Genomic DNA, 15,373 nt, shown 5'->3' with positions numbered 1-15,373 from the left:
TTTGACGATGCAACACAAATTTAGTGCCAAGATGGGTGAGGGTAATCTCATTAGTTAGGCCATTGTAAATGATCTTCCTATCAAATTGCCACGGCCTTCCTAAAAGAATATGTCCTGCCTCCATGGGAACTATATCACAATTAACTTAATCCTTATATGTCCCAATGGAGAAAGGTACCTTCACTTGTTGGTTAACTATCATTTCCCCTTGCTCATTGAGCCATTGAAGTTTATAAGGTTTTGGGTGGGGAATGATAGTGTGGTTCAACTTGGAAACTAATCTTGTGCTATAAAAATTGCAACAAGATCCACTATCCACAATGAGAGAACAAGTTTTATCTAAAATTTTGCATCTTGTATGAAATATGTTCTCTCTTTGGGATTGAGATAGATCACAAGATTGACCTCCAAGGAGCCTTCTAACCATTAAGAGGTCACCTTCTTCATGGGGGTAAACTTCCTCACTAGACTCTTCACCCCTTACTTCATCTTCACTTCCACTAGAGGAAGGGCAAGAAGTAGTTTCCTCTTGACTACTATAAATGTCTTGACCCCTCATAATCATGGTTTTCTTTGTGGGGCATTGAGTGGCAATGTGACCTCTCCCAAGACATTTGAAGCATTTAATGTTGCTAGTCCTTTCTTGGGAACTAGTCTTAGGGGTGTATTTCTCTATGGTCTTACCCTTTTCTTCCTTGGGTTTTGAAGGTGTAGCCCCCAAAATTCCTTAGGCTTGGTCCTTCCTTGGATAAGAGTGAAAGCCATAAGATTTTGAAGAAGGCTTTCTTTTTAGTTGTTGTTCCACTCTTATACAAAGTTGGACTAGTTCATCTAGGTCCCTATATGGAAGGAGTTCAACCTTGTCCCTTACTTCCATATTAAGCCCACTAAGGAACCTCGCTATGCTTGTCCTTTCCTCCTCCCTAAGTCCAGCTATTAAAAAGAGTAGTTCCATTTGTTGTCTGTATTCTTCAACACTCATACTCCCTTGTTTAAGCCTTTAGAGCTTGTCCATAAGCTCCCTTTCATAGTAGGGAGGAATGTGCCTCTTCCTAAGGGCACTCTTAAGATCATTCCAATACTCTACTGGAGGATCCCCACGAATCCTTCGTTCCCTAACAAGGGAAGTCCACCAATTGAGGGCATACCCTTGAAAGCTAAGGGTAGCCAATGGAACTTTTCTCTCTTCGCTAATATGATGGCAAGCAAAGAGTTGTTCAACCTTCATTTCCCAATCTAAGTAGGCCTCAACATTATCTTTTCCATGGAATTATGGAAGACTAATGTTAACCTCTTGAGGCTTTCTATCCCTTTCCCTTCTTTGGGAGTGATGTTTAGTATGTGAACTATGGCGCCCTCTATAATAGTCGCTAAGTTCTTCACTTAAACTCTTGCAAGAGTCATGACTACTATAGGAGGCATGTTTTTCTCTTTTCATTTCTTTTATTATTTTTCTTCTTTCTTCCTCTCTTATTTTCTCTCTTTCATCTTGACTTATTTCTTCCACTCTTTTTTTTCCTTTTTCTTTCCTCTCTTGTTTTTCTTTCCATAACTTGAGAGAACTCAACTCATCTAAGATTCTAGATAGAGGGTCCTTATGACTAGTACCCTCATCATTAACACTAGTTGAATGATGACTCATGTTGGTTTCTAAGTTGTGGTTCTTTCTTGTTGGAGGTTTGAAAACAAAAGGTAAAAGAAACTATGGTTGAAACTAGCCAAAATAAACACTAAAAGAGGTGTGAAAGATAAGGTAAAAAAAACTAATTGGTAAAATGCAAGCTATCTAGGCGGTTTGACAATGGAAGGTAAAAGAAATAAGCTATGAAAGTAAGTAAGAAATGTAAACTAGGTGAATCCTAAGAGTGTTTGGATGACCACATTCAAGGTTCCCAACAAAACACTCACTATCCTAAGTAAAAATTGCCTAAAATTATTACACACAAATGGAAGTTTGGTAACCTATTGGAGGCTCCCAACACACTTCCAATGAAAGGCCTTTTTGTTACAAAAACTTGAAAGCAATGAAGGTAAGTAAATTGCAAATTACAAAATTACAAAACGGTCCTCAATTTTGGTGGTTGTTCTCTCTTTGGTGATTCACTCAATTTGGAGTGCTTCTTAGTCCAATAGCTCTTAAGGTGGTTGGCCCCTTGCTTCTGGACTCAAATTCTTCAAGGGATGGCACCAATCCTCCTTCCAATTCCCTATATGGCAACCAACAAACAAGGAAACAAAGAGACAAGCAATAACCAAAGACCAAAAAAAATGAAATGAAAGATAAACCAATGGAGTTTTAACAAGACAATTTTTCAAGGATTATTCAACAATTAAAGCAATGAAAAGGACATAGAAGCAAGCTAGGACTCAAAGAGAAACTTAGAATGGCTCTAGAGTAGAGTAAAAAAAAACTGAAAAAAAGATTCAACAAAACTCTAGCTTTGGCACTTGTCTTCACACTAATTTTGAATTGAAATTTCCAATTATAGAATAAATTTTGAGCCAAAACAACAAGCACACTTCTCTTTCACCTTTTTTTTCTCTGGATACTGATTTTTCTGCCAACTTGTGTGATTTTTCGTATTTTTTCCTTTTATCCAAATCACCTTTTTCTTTTTTTCTAACTTTTTTCCAGATGTCTAGAAAATTCAGTAAACATTTCAGATCAAAATTCGAAGTAACCAATTCTCAGTAATTTTTACAAGTTTGTATGTCCAAGCTGCCAGCACCAGCGATTTTTTTTTTTAAGCATGGTATATTGATTGCCTTGGGCTTACTTTCAACCTTCCTATGTATGTTGAACTCACTAGGATTGTTTACCACAGTTTTAGGAGTTCAATATTCAATTAGGATCAACATTTAAGCCAGCAATTCAATCACCAAAACTCAAATTCACAATAGACACAATCATAAGGAAACCTAAAAGTTCAAGAAAAGGTTCACAATCAAAGACTCTCTAAGAATTTTGCATGAAGATGTTAAGGACTAATTAACATGAAAGATTTGACTCAAATCAAATAATAGGCTAAAAGAATTTCATACACTCATGAACAAATGAGTTAGAAAAAGAAACAAGAAAATAAAATTTAGCACAACATAAGAAATCTTATTTGACAAGTTTCATGACTAGACATGACTTCTATGACAAAACTACAATAGGTGAACAAGTCACTCTAGATTTTTGAGGTTTTCTTCTACTTTATTTTGTAAGAATTTTATGGTTTAGGGTTCAGCCACAAAAAATAGCAAGACAAAACTCAAAGGAACCTAAACTCAACACAACTCATGGTTCAAGAACATGAACAAGAAATTTGAACCATAGAAAATGAAATCTAGCTTCTATAGCAAGATCAATCGGTGGAAATTCTAAAGAATCATGTTAACAACATTTAGCACAAGACATGTGAGGAGATACAATGGAGAAAAATGAAGAAACAACAATGGAAGAGAAGGTAAAGCAAAAAAAAAAATTAATGGAGGTTTAAGGAGCACCTACTTGAAGCTCTTGTGCTCCGATTACCACTTGATGGAAGCTTGCTTGTGGAGCTTCTATGGAGGCTGGATCTTTGAGCTTCAATGAGGTCCTTCAATGGTGATTTTTCACCATGGAGATGCAGCGGAAGGCAAAGGAGAAGAGGAGAGGGGAGGCACCATCCACTAGGGAATAAGCCAAGGAAGAAGGAGCTTCACCACCAAGAACTGTGTTGGATAAGAAGCTTGAAGAGGATGCTTTAATGGAGGAAAAGAAAGAGAGAAGGGGGGAGCACGAAATTGAAGGAATAAAAGAGGGAAAGAAGTGGAACTTTGAAGTGTATCTCATAAGACTTTCATTCATCAAAGTTACAACAAGTGTTACACATGCTTCTATTTATAGACTAGGTAGCTTCCTTGAGAAGCTTCTTTGAGAAAACTTCCTTGAGAAGCTAGAGTTTAGCTACACACACCCATCTAAAAACTAAGCTCACCTCCTTAAGAAGATTCCTTGAGAAGCTAGAGCTTAGCTACACACCCCTATAATAGCTAAGCTCACCCCCATGACAAAAAAACATGAAAATACAAAAAAAATCCTACTACAAAGACTACTCAAAATGCCCTGAAATACAAGGCTAAAACCCTATACTACTAGAATGGCCAAAATACAAGGCCCAAAAGAAGAAAACAACCTATTCTACTATTTACAAAGAAGAGTGGACCCAACCTTGGCCCATGGGCTCAAAAATCTACCCTAAGGTTCATGAGAACCCTAAGGCCTTCTTTATCAACTCTAGCACAATCCTCTTGGAGCCTCTTGCTCATGGCTCTGGTAACTGGTCCTTTCCTAGGGAGGATTGCATCAAAGAATCCTCAACGTTTCGCACTTGAACATTTGAGAAGAAAACTCATTCGACCAGGAGCTTGTTGAAAATGCCCAAAGACAATTGTGATAGTAGGGTACATTTGATAATAGGGTACAACACCCAGAAAATCAAAACCGGGCTCAAATTCAAATTCACTCTCAGCATAAAAATCAGATACTAGATCAAATTCAAACTCAGATTCAGATTCAATGCATAAGGAAGGACAAGTATACAGATCAGACAAGAATGGATGCTTCCTACCATGAAGAACATAATCAAAATCAAACATATAATCGTCAAAAATCTGATCAATTGTCTCAGCACGAAAAACAGAATGATCCTCAGATGGATGTTTCATGGCATCAAGAATGTTAAAATGAACAACAATATCATCAAATTCCATAGACAATGTGCCAGCATAAACATCTATCTTGGTTCGGGCTGTTTTCATAAATGGCCTACCTAAAATAATTGGAACTGAACCATGGGAAAATCCCTCTTCCATATTAAGAACATAAAAATCAACAGGGAAAATAAGTTCACCAACCCGAACCAACACATCCTCTATGAAACCTACGGGGTAAGCAACACTTCTATTTGCCAAATGAATCACCACATCTGTAGATTGCAAAGGTCCAAGATATAAAGAATTGAAAATGGACAGAGGCATGACACTAACTGATGCTCCTAGATCTAGCATGGCATTCTCAAATTTATTGTTCCCAATAATGCAAGGTATACAGAAAGTACCTGGGTCCTTACATTTCTCAGGAATGTGAGGAACATATTTACCTATCAATGCTGACACATTTTTGCCCATACTAATCCTTTCATTGCCTTTGAGCTTCCTTTAGTGGGTGCATAGCTCCTTTGGAAACTTGGCATATCTTGGAATCTGCTTGATGGCATCTAGCAGAGGTATGTTCACCTCTACTTTCCTGAAGGTCTCCAAGATCTCCTTTTCCACTTCTTCCATTTTTTGTTGGGAATTGCTCTATGTGGAAATGGAAGAGGGATAAGAGGCTACTGCAAGTCAGAACTACTAGAAGAAGGTCCACCTACATGATAATTTTTGTTAGCTCGCTCATGATCAGGAAGATTTCTCTTTTGTGCAACTATCTCATCCATTTTTTTAGGTGTAGGTGCTGCTACTGGTGGAGGCACTTCAATTTGCTTGCCAGACCTCAAGGTGATCGCCCTCACATTTTTTGGATTTTGCATAGTTTGTGAAGGTAATTTGTTAGAATCTTGGGACTGAGCTTGATTCAACTGAGTAGCCATCTTCTAAGGAAGGTTGAGGAGGGGCCTTAGTTTCTTGTTGTCTTTGTTGTTGCTGCTACTGCTTCTGTTGCTGCATTGGAGGAGAAACATATGGCTTGCTTGGACTAGTAGCATTCTGGAAAGGAGGGACAGGCTGTTGTTGTTGTGGAGGACTTGCCCATCTCAGATTTGGATGATTTCCCCAACCTGGATTGTATTTGTTGCTTGAAAGGTCATAATTATTCTACTGTTGTTTGTTTTGCTGCCGATGGGGTCTATTATAAATGTTTGCAGCATAAGCTTCAGGTTGCTCATTAACTCCAGATTGCTGCAAAGAAGGACAAAGATTTGTATGGTGATCTGCAGAAGAACATAGACCACAAACTCTTGCAATAGGTGCATATGCAGATTTCTGATTCATGGCAAGCTGAGTTACTTGGTTGACCAAGGCATCAAGTTTTCCCTCAAGCTTTTTATTTGCATCAAATGAAGATGAATCTGTGGCCACCTCATGGACTCCTCTATGGACAATAGCATAATTTCTTGCACTGAATTGTTGGGAGTTGGAAGCCATCTTCTCAATCAAATTCCTAGCCTCATTAGGAGTCATATCACCAAGGGCTCCACCACTGACAGCATCAATCATACTCCTCTCCATGTTGCTAAGTCCCTCATAGAAATATTAAAGAAGGAGTTGCTTAGAAATCTGGTGGTGAGGACAACTTGCACACAATTTCTTGAATATTTCCCAGTACTCATACAAGCTCTCTCCACTAAGTTGCCTGATGCTTGAAATGTCTTTTCTAATGGTAGTGGTCCTAGATGCAGGGAAGAATTTCTCCAAGAACACCCTCTTAAGGTCATCCCAGCTGAAGATGGATCTGGGAGCAAGGTAGTACAGCCAATCTTTTGCCACTCCCTTCAGAGAATGAGGAAAAGCCTTTAGAAAGATATGATCTTCCTGGACATCAGGGGGCTTCATGGTGGAACAGACAATATGGAACTCCTTAAGATTCTTATGAGGATCTTCACCTGCAAGACCATGAAACTTGGGCAACAAATGTATTAGTCCAGTCATGAGAACATATGGAACACCCTCATCAGGATATTGAATGCACAAACTTTCATAAGTGAAACCAGGTGCAGCCATCTCCCTAAGAGTCCTCTCATGAGGTGGAGGTTGAGCCATGTTCTCAGTATGAAAATTAGTAGTCGAATACTCAAAATCAGAATGTTCAGAATCACCAGCAACAGAATACTCAGAATGCTCAAAATGCACAGAATGATCTGGATGCACACTATGCCTAACTAATCAATGAAAGGTTCTATCTATTTCAGTATCAAAGGGTTTTAAATCAGCTGGATTGCCCCTAGTCATGCACTATATGCAACAAATAATGTGTTCTCAAACAAGCACCTAACAAGGGGGTAAAACTACAACTATAGTCAAACGATATCCGAATGAGCTGAAATTTTGTGAGGAACACCCTAAAATCATGAGAAGATAGCACAAAATTTTCAAACAAAAATTCAAAGTCTAACTATGAAAACTGCCTAAGGAAAGTTTAGAAAAATAAGACAATAATACTAAAAAAAACTTAGTAAACGGTTGATTTTAAAAGTTTAAAATAGAAACAGACCCCTGGTCAGTTGCCATGGCATGGGAAATTTTTTTCTACCCCAAATGCATATATTATAATAGTCATTCTGATAACCAGAGCAAAAGTTATGGCCGTTTTAAGTTTTGCTGAAAATAGTTCCCAAAATTTGTCTCTCTCAAATACTGCCACACCATGTGCTCCTGGTATTTTTCACACAAAATATGGATCAAAAGAAACTACCACACAAAAAATAAGCCAAAAAAACAACTCTAACTATCAAAACAAAAATCGCTAATTAAATTGCAAAATCAGTCGCTAGTTCCTAGTCGCTAATCACTGTTCACAGTAAAACAAAAAGCTGAAACAGTCACTAAAAATAGTCGCTAAACAGGGAACACGACTGAAATGCAAAACAGAATGCTACACAAAACAAAACAACACACACTCACAACCTAAACGACAGAGTATTTATTATGGTATGAATTTGAGAAGCCTGGTGTTTGCAGGAGAGGATCCGCGTCTAGTATTTGGTGGTTGTGGTATGAATTTGAGAAGCCTGGTGTTTGCAGAGTCTGAAGAGCTGAGATTGGATCACATATACTATCTGATTTTAGGGTTAAATTTTAATTCACACTACTCTCTCACTCTCTTGCTCAAGCCTTGCACGTTTTTTGTCTCTTGCTCACTTTACTCCGTTCCCTTCCTAATCGCCACTCAGCCATCACCGTCACGACTCACGAGGAGACTCCATGATCGATGTTCCCTCGACATCCTTCAACAAAGTTTCCGACATCTATTCGAGGTGCACTTCTGTTTATGCGTTCCTTTTTTTTTTAGTTTCACAAAAGAACATAGCAGATTTATTCTTGCTTTTATTTCATGCTCTGTTGTTACTTCTCTTATTTATTGTTTATTTTATTATTTACTGATTCCTTTCAATGGTTGCCCGGCAGCGGAGAGGAGGTCTTGGGGGATGGTGAGGGAGCATTTGGTCTTCCAACAGAAATCCCTAACGAAAGGGAAGAGAATTTGGTGCAGACGCAGGCTAAGGGAAGAGAATTTGGTGCAGACGCAGGTTAGTTCCGAAAATAGGTTCTTCTTCTTTTCAATTTCAGTATCCAACTTTTCCCCAATGTTTACATAACATGCCCTTCCCTGCTTCTTGTTTCTCTGAAATTTTTTAACAATATAGTTGCAGTATTTATTATTTTTTTTTACGAAGCAAACATAGATATACAACAACATAAATAACTACTTCTCCGAAGCAGGTTCCTAGAATACTTGAATGTGAAGAACAGAACAAGGGGCTGCTTCCAAGAGTTGTAGAAGGACTTTTTGATTCCATAAATTCTTTGGATATAGAAAAGACATATTCAGTTAAATTGTCAATGGTACAGAGTAACTAATTAAAACCACACATGACTGGCAAAATCATCAGGTTAGAGTAAATTATTTTTCTGATTTTGTTTATGATTTGTCCAGGTTGAAATCTACATGGAAAAAGTAAGGTATGCATAGAAAAAACCAGTATGTTTGCCCCTATATAGGTACTTAGAGCATATTCCATTGGTTTCTGATTGACAAATTTCTTAACTTCGTTGGAGAAGCTAATTTTGATGAATCTTCAAAATAATTCTCTCTTCTTATATAGGGATCTATTTGATTTATCAAAAGATAATATACAAATTAAGGAGATTAAATCACGAGGAATAATTCTACCTGGCGTTACAGAGGTTAGTAGCATATTATCTCAATGCATTCCGGTTATTCTTTTTATGAAATGGTTGTATTTTTAATTTTTTTAATGAGAATTGTGTCAAAACTGTATGAAGCATGGAATTGTTAATTTTGAAGTTTTTGATTGAAATTCACATAACAGCAATGCATGGGGTTTCTAATCTTATTAGTCGTAAACATACCAGCTTGCCTAAATAAGCATGGTACATATCATTATAGGTAATTGGTGAGGTCTTATCCTAGTGACAACTATTTTTATTTTGCTCCATTGGCTTATATTTTTAGCCATTCTCTTAGATACCAAATTCAACGCTGCAAAGTAATTATAGGATTAAGTTTAAATTTTATAATAGGGTGGAGGGTAATTATACAAAGTATGGGAGGCGTAATTTCTCAAACAAGAAATGTGTCAAGTGTAACGAGTACTCACCTAAGGGAGCTTCTTGTAATTATCCATTTATTTTGGTCTTAATGTACAATTGGACGACTGTGTATTTACCACACTAATAGCTTTCTGATTCTTACAGACTTCCATCTTCATTCATTCTTGCCACTTTTTTCAAAAATAATTGGCAAATATGAAAAGATCTTAGAAATTGATCCCTTAAATGATCAAGCTAGGAAAGTCATTCAGCCACTAGAGCCCCTTGCTGCAGAAAAATGAGAAAAGATGATGGAGGAAATGATTGGTTAGTCTGCTTTTTTATCTTTCTCTTGTATTTTTAATATTTTTAAGATGATGGACATTTGTTAATTGATTAATCATGTGAAGGGGATTGATAATGAGTTGGTCATTATAACAATCTCTTTTTAACACTATTGTTAAATGAAATTCTAGCTAGGCTCGGTAATAAAGAGTGGGTCCAGGTTATCTAGTGACACCAATGTGAGATTTAACTTAATAATGGATGAAGTGTTGAAGCATTTATAATTATTTTTGTTTTTCTGTTTGTGTTGCTATCGTATGTGGAATTGGTCTCAGCAAACTAAAGTAGTACAAATTAGAAAAATTAGTGCTTTACACTGGATATTCATTGAAGTAGAGTAGCAGAGTTGTGAGCTTAAAGTTGCTGTATATATGTTATGTTGTGGGCCTGGTGAAGGTGTGTTTACTGGTTTAGGCTCAAAGTAACCTGTATATTTGTTAGACATATGGATGTACCTATTCAGTTTTAGAAATAGAAAGTAAATAAATATTTATTTATGTATCTAATTTTTTTTTTCTCGGCAAAAATAGGATATATATTATAGATTAGTACCAGAGGTACTAAAAATGCATAAATCTAAAATTAGATTAATAGAAAGTATGATTACAAAAATATAAAGACCTTAATTTAAAGTTTAATCAAAATATAGTTTAAATATCACGTATATTATATATTGTTTTATTTTTTTATTTTTAAGTTTCAATGTTGGTAAAGACTTGTGCAATTTCTTATATCATTGCTTGAACATACGTACATTGATGCTTACTCATTTTTTAATCTTTGTAACATGGAGTATCTATGTCCCTTTGAGACTTATTATGTTATTCTCTTTGACAAGTGTTTGGTAACACATTTTTTGAGGGTGCAGTATTTTTTAAAGGCTCAATTTCACTTTGATAAGAGTCAGTTTGCTGACTTGATGGTCATTTTTGAAATTGCAGGGACTGTGTCATAGGTATTAATTACAAAGTAATATTTTAATTTAAATTGATTGTCCTTTTATCCTTTATATATCTTCAATTTCTTTGAGTTTACATATTTTAATTACAAAGTAATATTTTAATTTAAATTTTTTATTTAATAAATAAGAATATATTTAAGATGTGTACGTTAGTAAAAATTAAAATTATTCTTATTTGATTTGTATTTAGTCTATGTCTAATTCTTATTCAAGATGTGTACATTAGTAATAAGAATATATTTAAGATGTGTACCTAAGAATGATTTTTATACCCTTTCCCCCCTTTCACATTGCTCTATATGCTAGAAGTCATCCTTAAATTCTGTAAGGTTGGCGGGCAAAACTTCTGATTTTATATTAGTGCCTGTATCAAGTTAAGACCTTAGGGATTGGGAGTTTAAGCCTTTTCATACTTCCTGCTTACAAGCTGTTTTATCTTCCTTTGTAACAATTGTATATTTTGTCTATAACTCATTAATTCTCAAGCAAGATAAATTATTTTAATTTTATCTATTTTAGGCAATGCATGCTGCTCCAATGTACATTGCAGAGACAGCTCCAACACCAATACGTGGACAACTAAAATCTCTAAAAGAGTTCTTTATAGTACTTGGGATGGTTGTAAGTTCCTGAACTTTCTTCGGCTCTTGAACTTTATGGGATTCCTTTAAGTATTTTTAGCTTTTATTGTTTTTTTTTTTCCGCTGATTATGTTATGCTTATTTACTAGTATTTACCATAACTATTTTTAGTAGGTCAGTAGCATTATATTTGTATACTTGGCTGTCTCCACGGGCTTCACTTATGTCATAACGGAGTTTGCTACTCAACGGAGGACTGGATACTAGTTCACCAAGTCCATCAATTTCTTAGGAAGGTGTTCCTCCAAAATTTATTGTTTTTATTTCACAATCTGATGATTTCAGTTTTCCTTGTAGTTAAATATGTTGGTCAATTAAATTGTCACAATCATGCTTAAATGTTTGTAGTGATTGATTGAACATCCAAATTTTTTATCAACTGATGTGTACATTGGTGGTGATTCATACTCTGGCATTACTATTCCAGCAATTGATCAAGATATTTCTCTAGGTAAAAGACTCGTATTCAACATGTACTGCAAAATTAGAATGACAAACATATGTACAAGTTGGCTAGTAACTATATGAACCACTATTAATCATGCTAATTGGCAATGGAGGCTTGTACCTGGTAACTATTTTGTTCCACAAATTTATTTGTGCTTACTAGTGTCTTGTCTGTTTTGGGATATTTTTATCCTTTTAAAAACCATTTCTAGTGCATCAAAATTTACCATGCATGTTTTATGGAATTGTTCAATTAAAGAATACACTGATACTTATAAACATGTTATTACCTAATTCTACCATGCTTGTTTTATGGAATTGTTCAATTACAACATAGAGTTCACTTTTTAGTAAATATTAAAATGAAAGTCTACTTGTTTTACCGAGATAAATAGATGTTTTGCATGGTAGAATTTTGTTAATTAGTGTGAGCTTGAAGATGTATGCTAAAATGACTCTGTTATTGGCTAAATTTGGCACAAAAAAAAATCAGCATTCTACATCTACATCGGTTGTAGATAAAAAACGATGTAGAAACTCTACATTCTACATCGGTTGGATCTCATAAACGATGTAGAAACTTCACAATTCTACATCGGTTGCACCTCAGAACCGATGTAGAAACCTCACATTCTACATCGGTTGCACCTCAGAACCGATGTAGAAATCTCATGATTCTAAATCGGGTCTGACACCATGCCCGTCTTCGTAACCATGCCCTTTTAAGACGGTCTTTCAACCGATGTTGTAGGGCCTAGCATTTTCAACGACTCCTATCTACAACCACGTGTCAAAATCGATGTAGAAAGGCTCTCAGAACCGATGTAAAAGGCCTATTTTCTAGTAGTGTAACTACTCAGGTTTCACTAATTGTGGTTTAGTGTTATGCGACTAACTAGGGTATATGGTTACATCACTAATTAGGCTTTTTAAAGGTTTAACATAATAATGTAAATTGGTGATTAATATAAAATTCACATAGTTGAATGAAAATAAATAAAAAGCTTATCAAATACCATTAAATAATAAACATTGTTCAGTCATATTGCATACATAATTGATATAAAACCTAAAAAATTGTAAAAGTCTTCATGTGTCTTCCATACGTCGCCTTCATCTTGATCAAGCACATACATTCCATTATGCAGTCACACCTCTTGTGATCCTTAGGTAGTCTTCGATGGCAGTGTATGCTTCTATTCCTTCAGTGACTATCCTTAGGTTGAGCAACCTTTCAAACCTTTTAGCTATTGCTTGACAAGCCTCCTAGGACATTGACAACAATGAAAAAAGTTTACACTTAATGCATGTTCAGATAAAATGCGTAATAGTGATAATTGAAAATATATTTTACCACTGCATGTCGAGGCTGCTCTACATCAGTAGGTGCATTTGCAGGTGCTTTGTCCATAGCCACTCCCACCACCAGCTGCTCAACAGGATTTAGTTAATAAATGTGTCATCATGCGCTGCAGGTGGATGTCTTGGAGGATCCCCAGGTTAGCTGCTCAGGAGGATTTGGTTCAATAAATATGTCATCATGCACCGTAGGTGGATGTCTAGGAGGATCCCCTGGCTGTGCGAACTCATGAAGGGATGAGATATCATGTAAGATCACTCCATGTAGTATGCTGCATTCTGTCTATGCGTAACACATATTTGACCCACCAGTGCAAGGTATTCAGAAAACTGAATACATCTATCATCAATATCTTCTATACATAGGGATGGAGTAGCAGGGTGTGGAGGAATGGTCTAAACATACCCAAACTGTAGCACAACCCTCTTAGGTTGGTGTATGACAATTGATGGACTTCATCTAATATGTTTGAAAAATAAAGAGATCAACTCAAATTCTCTTATTGCACGGTGGTCAACATAAGGAATTTAACACACAACATCAGACGTCAATCTATCCAACCACTTATGATACGTTGATATTGGTAATGCCTTCCCAGACATCAAACGACAAGCATTTGGTTTCCTCTCATGATAATCTTCAGCGGCAATATAACAAGCTTTAGAAGAAAAATGCTCGTAGATCCAACACTGCACATATTTTAAAAATGAAATAAATTCAAAACAATACACAATTTAAAATACATAACTTAAAAAAATTTTAAAAAATTATAATTACCTGTAAAAGTGTGATATATCTTGCAAGTTGTCTGACACTGCTCTTTAACGCATCATTCAAATTCTCATACATATCGACTAGTGCGGCAACTCCCCATGTGTAGCTTCTAGTCTGGCTAAGGTCACAAAAGACATCCAAGAATACCACATTCATGTGTGTGGTACTCTTGTTAGCAAAGCATGTGCAACCAACCAGATGCAAGAGATATGCTTGAGCTACTAAAGTCTACTGTGCTGCATCACATATGCAACGATAAATGTCTCACGACCAGGATAACCAAACATATGCCCCATGGCATTGTATTGTCTCAACTCTTGCTCTTCTAAACTAACTTCAAGCAATTCAACTAAAAGAAAGACAACTTCGTCCACATGAAGAGCCTTGAAGCTATGGAAGGCGCCTGTAATGGACAGATGTAGCAAGGATGCCACATCATCCAGGGAGATAGTCACCTCTCCTACAGGAAAATGGAAACTACTAGTTTTCTTATGCCACCTCTCTGCAAAAATAGATATAAGTCCCCGATCACCAGTGTCCAAGGAACATGCGATCAAAGGACTTAATCCTATGGCAGCTACTAAGCCTTCAATCTCTGGAGCAGGCCTGCCAAAATTCTTTACCTTCCATCCATGGGAGGATAACTTCAACTCAGGACGTTCCTGAAAATGAAAATTTAAATCATTTCAAGAATAATAACAAATAGTTATGAAAATATTATTTATTTAAAAATATAAATACCTCTCCATTCCAAATTGTCACTACCACATGATGAACATAGTCCATCTAAACTGATGTGTTGTGGGGCCCGCATGGAAAACCCTCGGCACCAGTAACTACATCATCAACAGCTACTTCTTCAAGCTGTTCATGGACCTCGTCAGCTACATGATCCACATGTTGAACATCCTTAGCAACAGTTGTAGCTTCTCGTTGCCTACATGCAGATGCTATAGGGATTTGTCATTGTGGGGCTTTGTTAGTCGATGAATACAACTAACTTTTGTGTATGAAATCTATAAAAATTGTATCTAACTCCTCCCATTTATGGTTATTTTGTAGTGTTGTAATTACTTTTTGTTAAATATAGGTAATAAGTACTTAGTACTCCCATTTCGTGTATTTAATAATCATTTCCTTTCAATTTCAGGTTAATTAGACAAGTTTGTGAAGTTCTGATTTTTAGCTTCTCGCTAAGCCAATCTGCCGGCTTAGCGAGCCATCTGCTGAGCGCACCAGTCTTGTGGCTGGGCGCACCACTCCTGCGGCTGAGCGCGAGGAAAAATCTGGAAGAAGGATGAGCTGGACACACGCGCTAAGCGAGGGATCATCCCACTAGTGTAGCTTTATTTCTAATTACTATACCATTTTCTACTAGTGTAGCTTTATTTCTAATTACTATACCATTTTCATCCAATTTGTTTCTGAATACCCACTTAGTTCCTATGATTGGATAGTTTGAAGGTTTCTCTACTAATTCCCATACATCATTTCTTTCAAATTGATTTAATTCCTCTTGCATAGCTACTATCCAATGATCATCTATAA

General features: G+C 36.3%; 2 protein-coding genes, 1 long non-coding RNA gene and 1 other non-coding gene across 5 annotated transcripts; 3 read left to right on the top strand and 1 right to left on the bottom strand.

The window, feature by feature from the left end:
- Positions 1 to 6,301: 6,301 nt before the first annotated feature.
- On the top strand, positions 6,302 to 6,408 carry LOC112999825 (small nucleolar RNA R71). Its single transcript, XR_003265043.1, has one exon. It is a non-coding gene; the product is annotated as a small nucleolar RNA R71 (small nucleolar RNA).
- A 1,301-nt stretch (positions 6,409 to 7,709) lies between these two features.
- On the top strand, positions 7,710 to 9,353 carry LOC102665483 (kinesin-like protein KIN-1). Of its 2 annotated transcripts, none has more exons than XR_003264969.2 (5): positions 7,710 to 8,000; positions 8,152 to 8,273; positions 8,467 to 8,589; positions 8,681 to 8,745; positions 8,850 to 9,353. XR_003264969.2 is itself a non-coding variant. In XM_026126053.2 (5 exons), the coding sequence occupies exons 1-5, from the start codon at positions 7,955 to 7,957 to the stop codon at positions 8,992 to 8,994; spliced, it is 462 nt and encodes a 153-aa protein (XP_025981838.1). In that variant the 5' UTR covers positions 7,710 to 7,954; the 3' UTR covers positions 8,995 to 9,353. The 2 variants fall into 2 exon arrangements, 1 of the variants encoding a protein (XP_025981838.1); XM_026126053.2 differs by having other exon boundaries at positions 8,681 to 8,706.
- Positions 9,354 to 9,516: 163 nt separating this feature from the next.
- LOC121173667 (uncharacterized) lies at positions 9,517 to 11,583 on the top strand. Its single transcript, XR_005888976.1, has 2 exons — positions 9,517 to 9,624; positions 11,123 to 11,583. It is a non-coding gene; the product is annotated as an uncharacterized lncRNA (long non-coding RNA).
- Positions 11,584 to 14,046: 2,463 nt separating this feature from the next.
- Positions 14,047 to 14,611, bottom strand: LOC102665343 (protein MAIN-LIKE 2-like). Its single transcript, XM_006599781.1, has 2 exons — positions 14,567 to 14,611; positions 14,047 to 14,487 (listed from the first exon to the last, which is right to left on the bottom strand). The coding sequence occupies exons 1-2, from the start codon at positions 14,609 to 14,611 to the stop codon at positions 14,047 to 14,049; spliced, it is 486 nt and encodes a 161-aa protein (XP_006599844.1).
- Positions 14,612 to 15,373: the final 762 nt, after the last annotated feature.

The sequence above is a fragment of the Glycine max genome, chromosome 16 (assembly GCF_000004515.6).
Source record: "Glycine max cultivar Williams 82 chromosome 16, Glycine_max_v4.0, whole genome shotgun sequence".
Classification (NCBI taxonomy): domain Eukaryota; kingdom Viridiplantae; phylum Streptophyta; class Magnoliopsida; order Fabales; family Fabaceae; genus Glycine; species Glycine max.
Note: the sequence above shows the minus strand (reverse complement) of the source record. Positions and strands in the feature narration are given on the sequence as shown.

Excerpts from the sequence above, each read along its gene's own strand:
- LOC102665483 (XM_026126053.2), top strand. The coding sequence starts at position 7,955 with ATGTTCCCTCGACATCCTTCAACAAAGTTTCCGACATCTATTCGAG. Across the intron at positions 8,001-8,151 it reads GTTTCCGACATCTATTCGAG|CGGAGAGGAGGTCTTGGGGG; the intron begins GTGCACTTCTGT and ends GTTGCCCGGCAG. Across the intron at positions 8,590-8,680 it reads ATTCAGTTAAATTGTCAATG|GTTGAAATCTACATGGAAAA; the intron begins GTACAGAGTAAC and ends TGATTTGTCCAG.
- LOC102665343 (XM_006599781.1), bottom strand. The coding sequence starts at position 14,611 with ATGGACTATGTTCATCATGTGGTAGTGACAATTTGGAATGGAGAG. Across the intron at positions 14,488-14,566 it reads TGACAATTTGGAATGGAGAG|GAACGTCCTGAGTTGAAGTT; the intron begins GTATTTATATTT and ends TTTCATTTTCAG.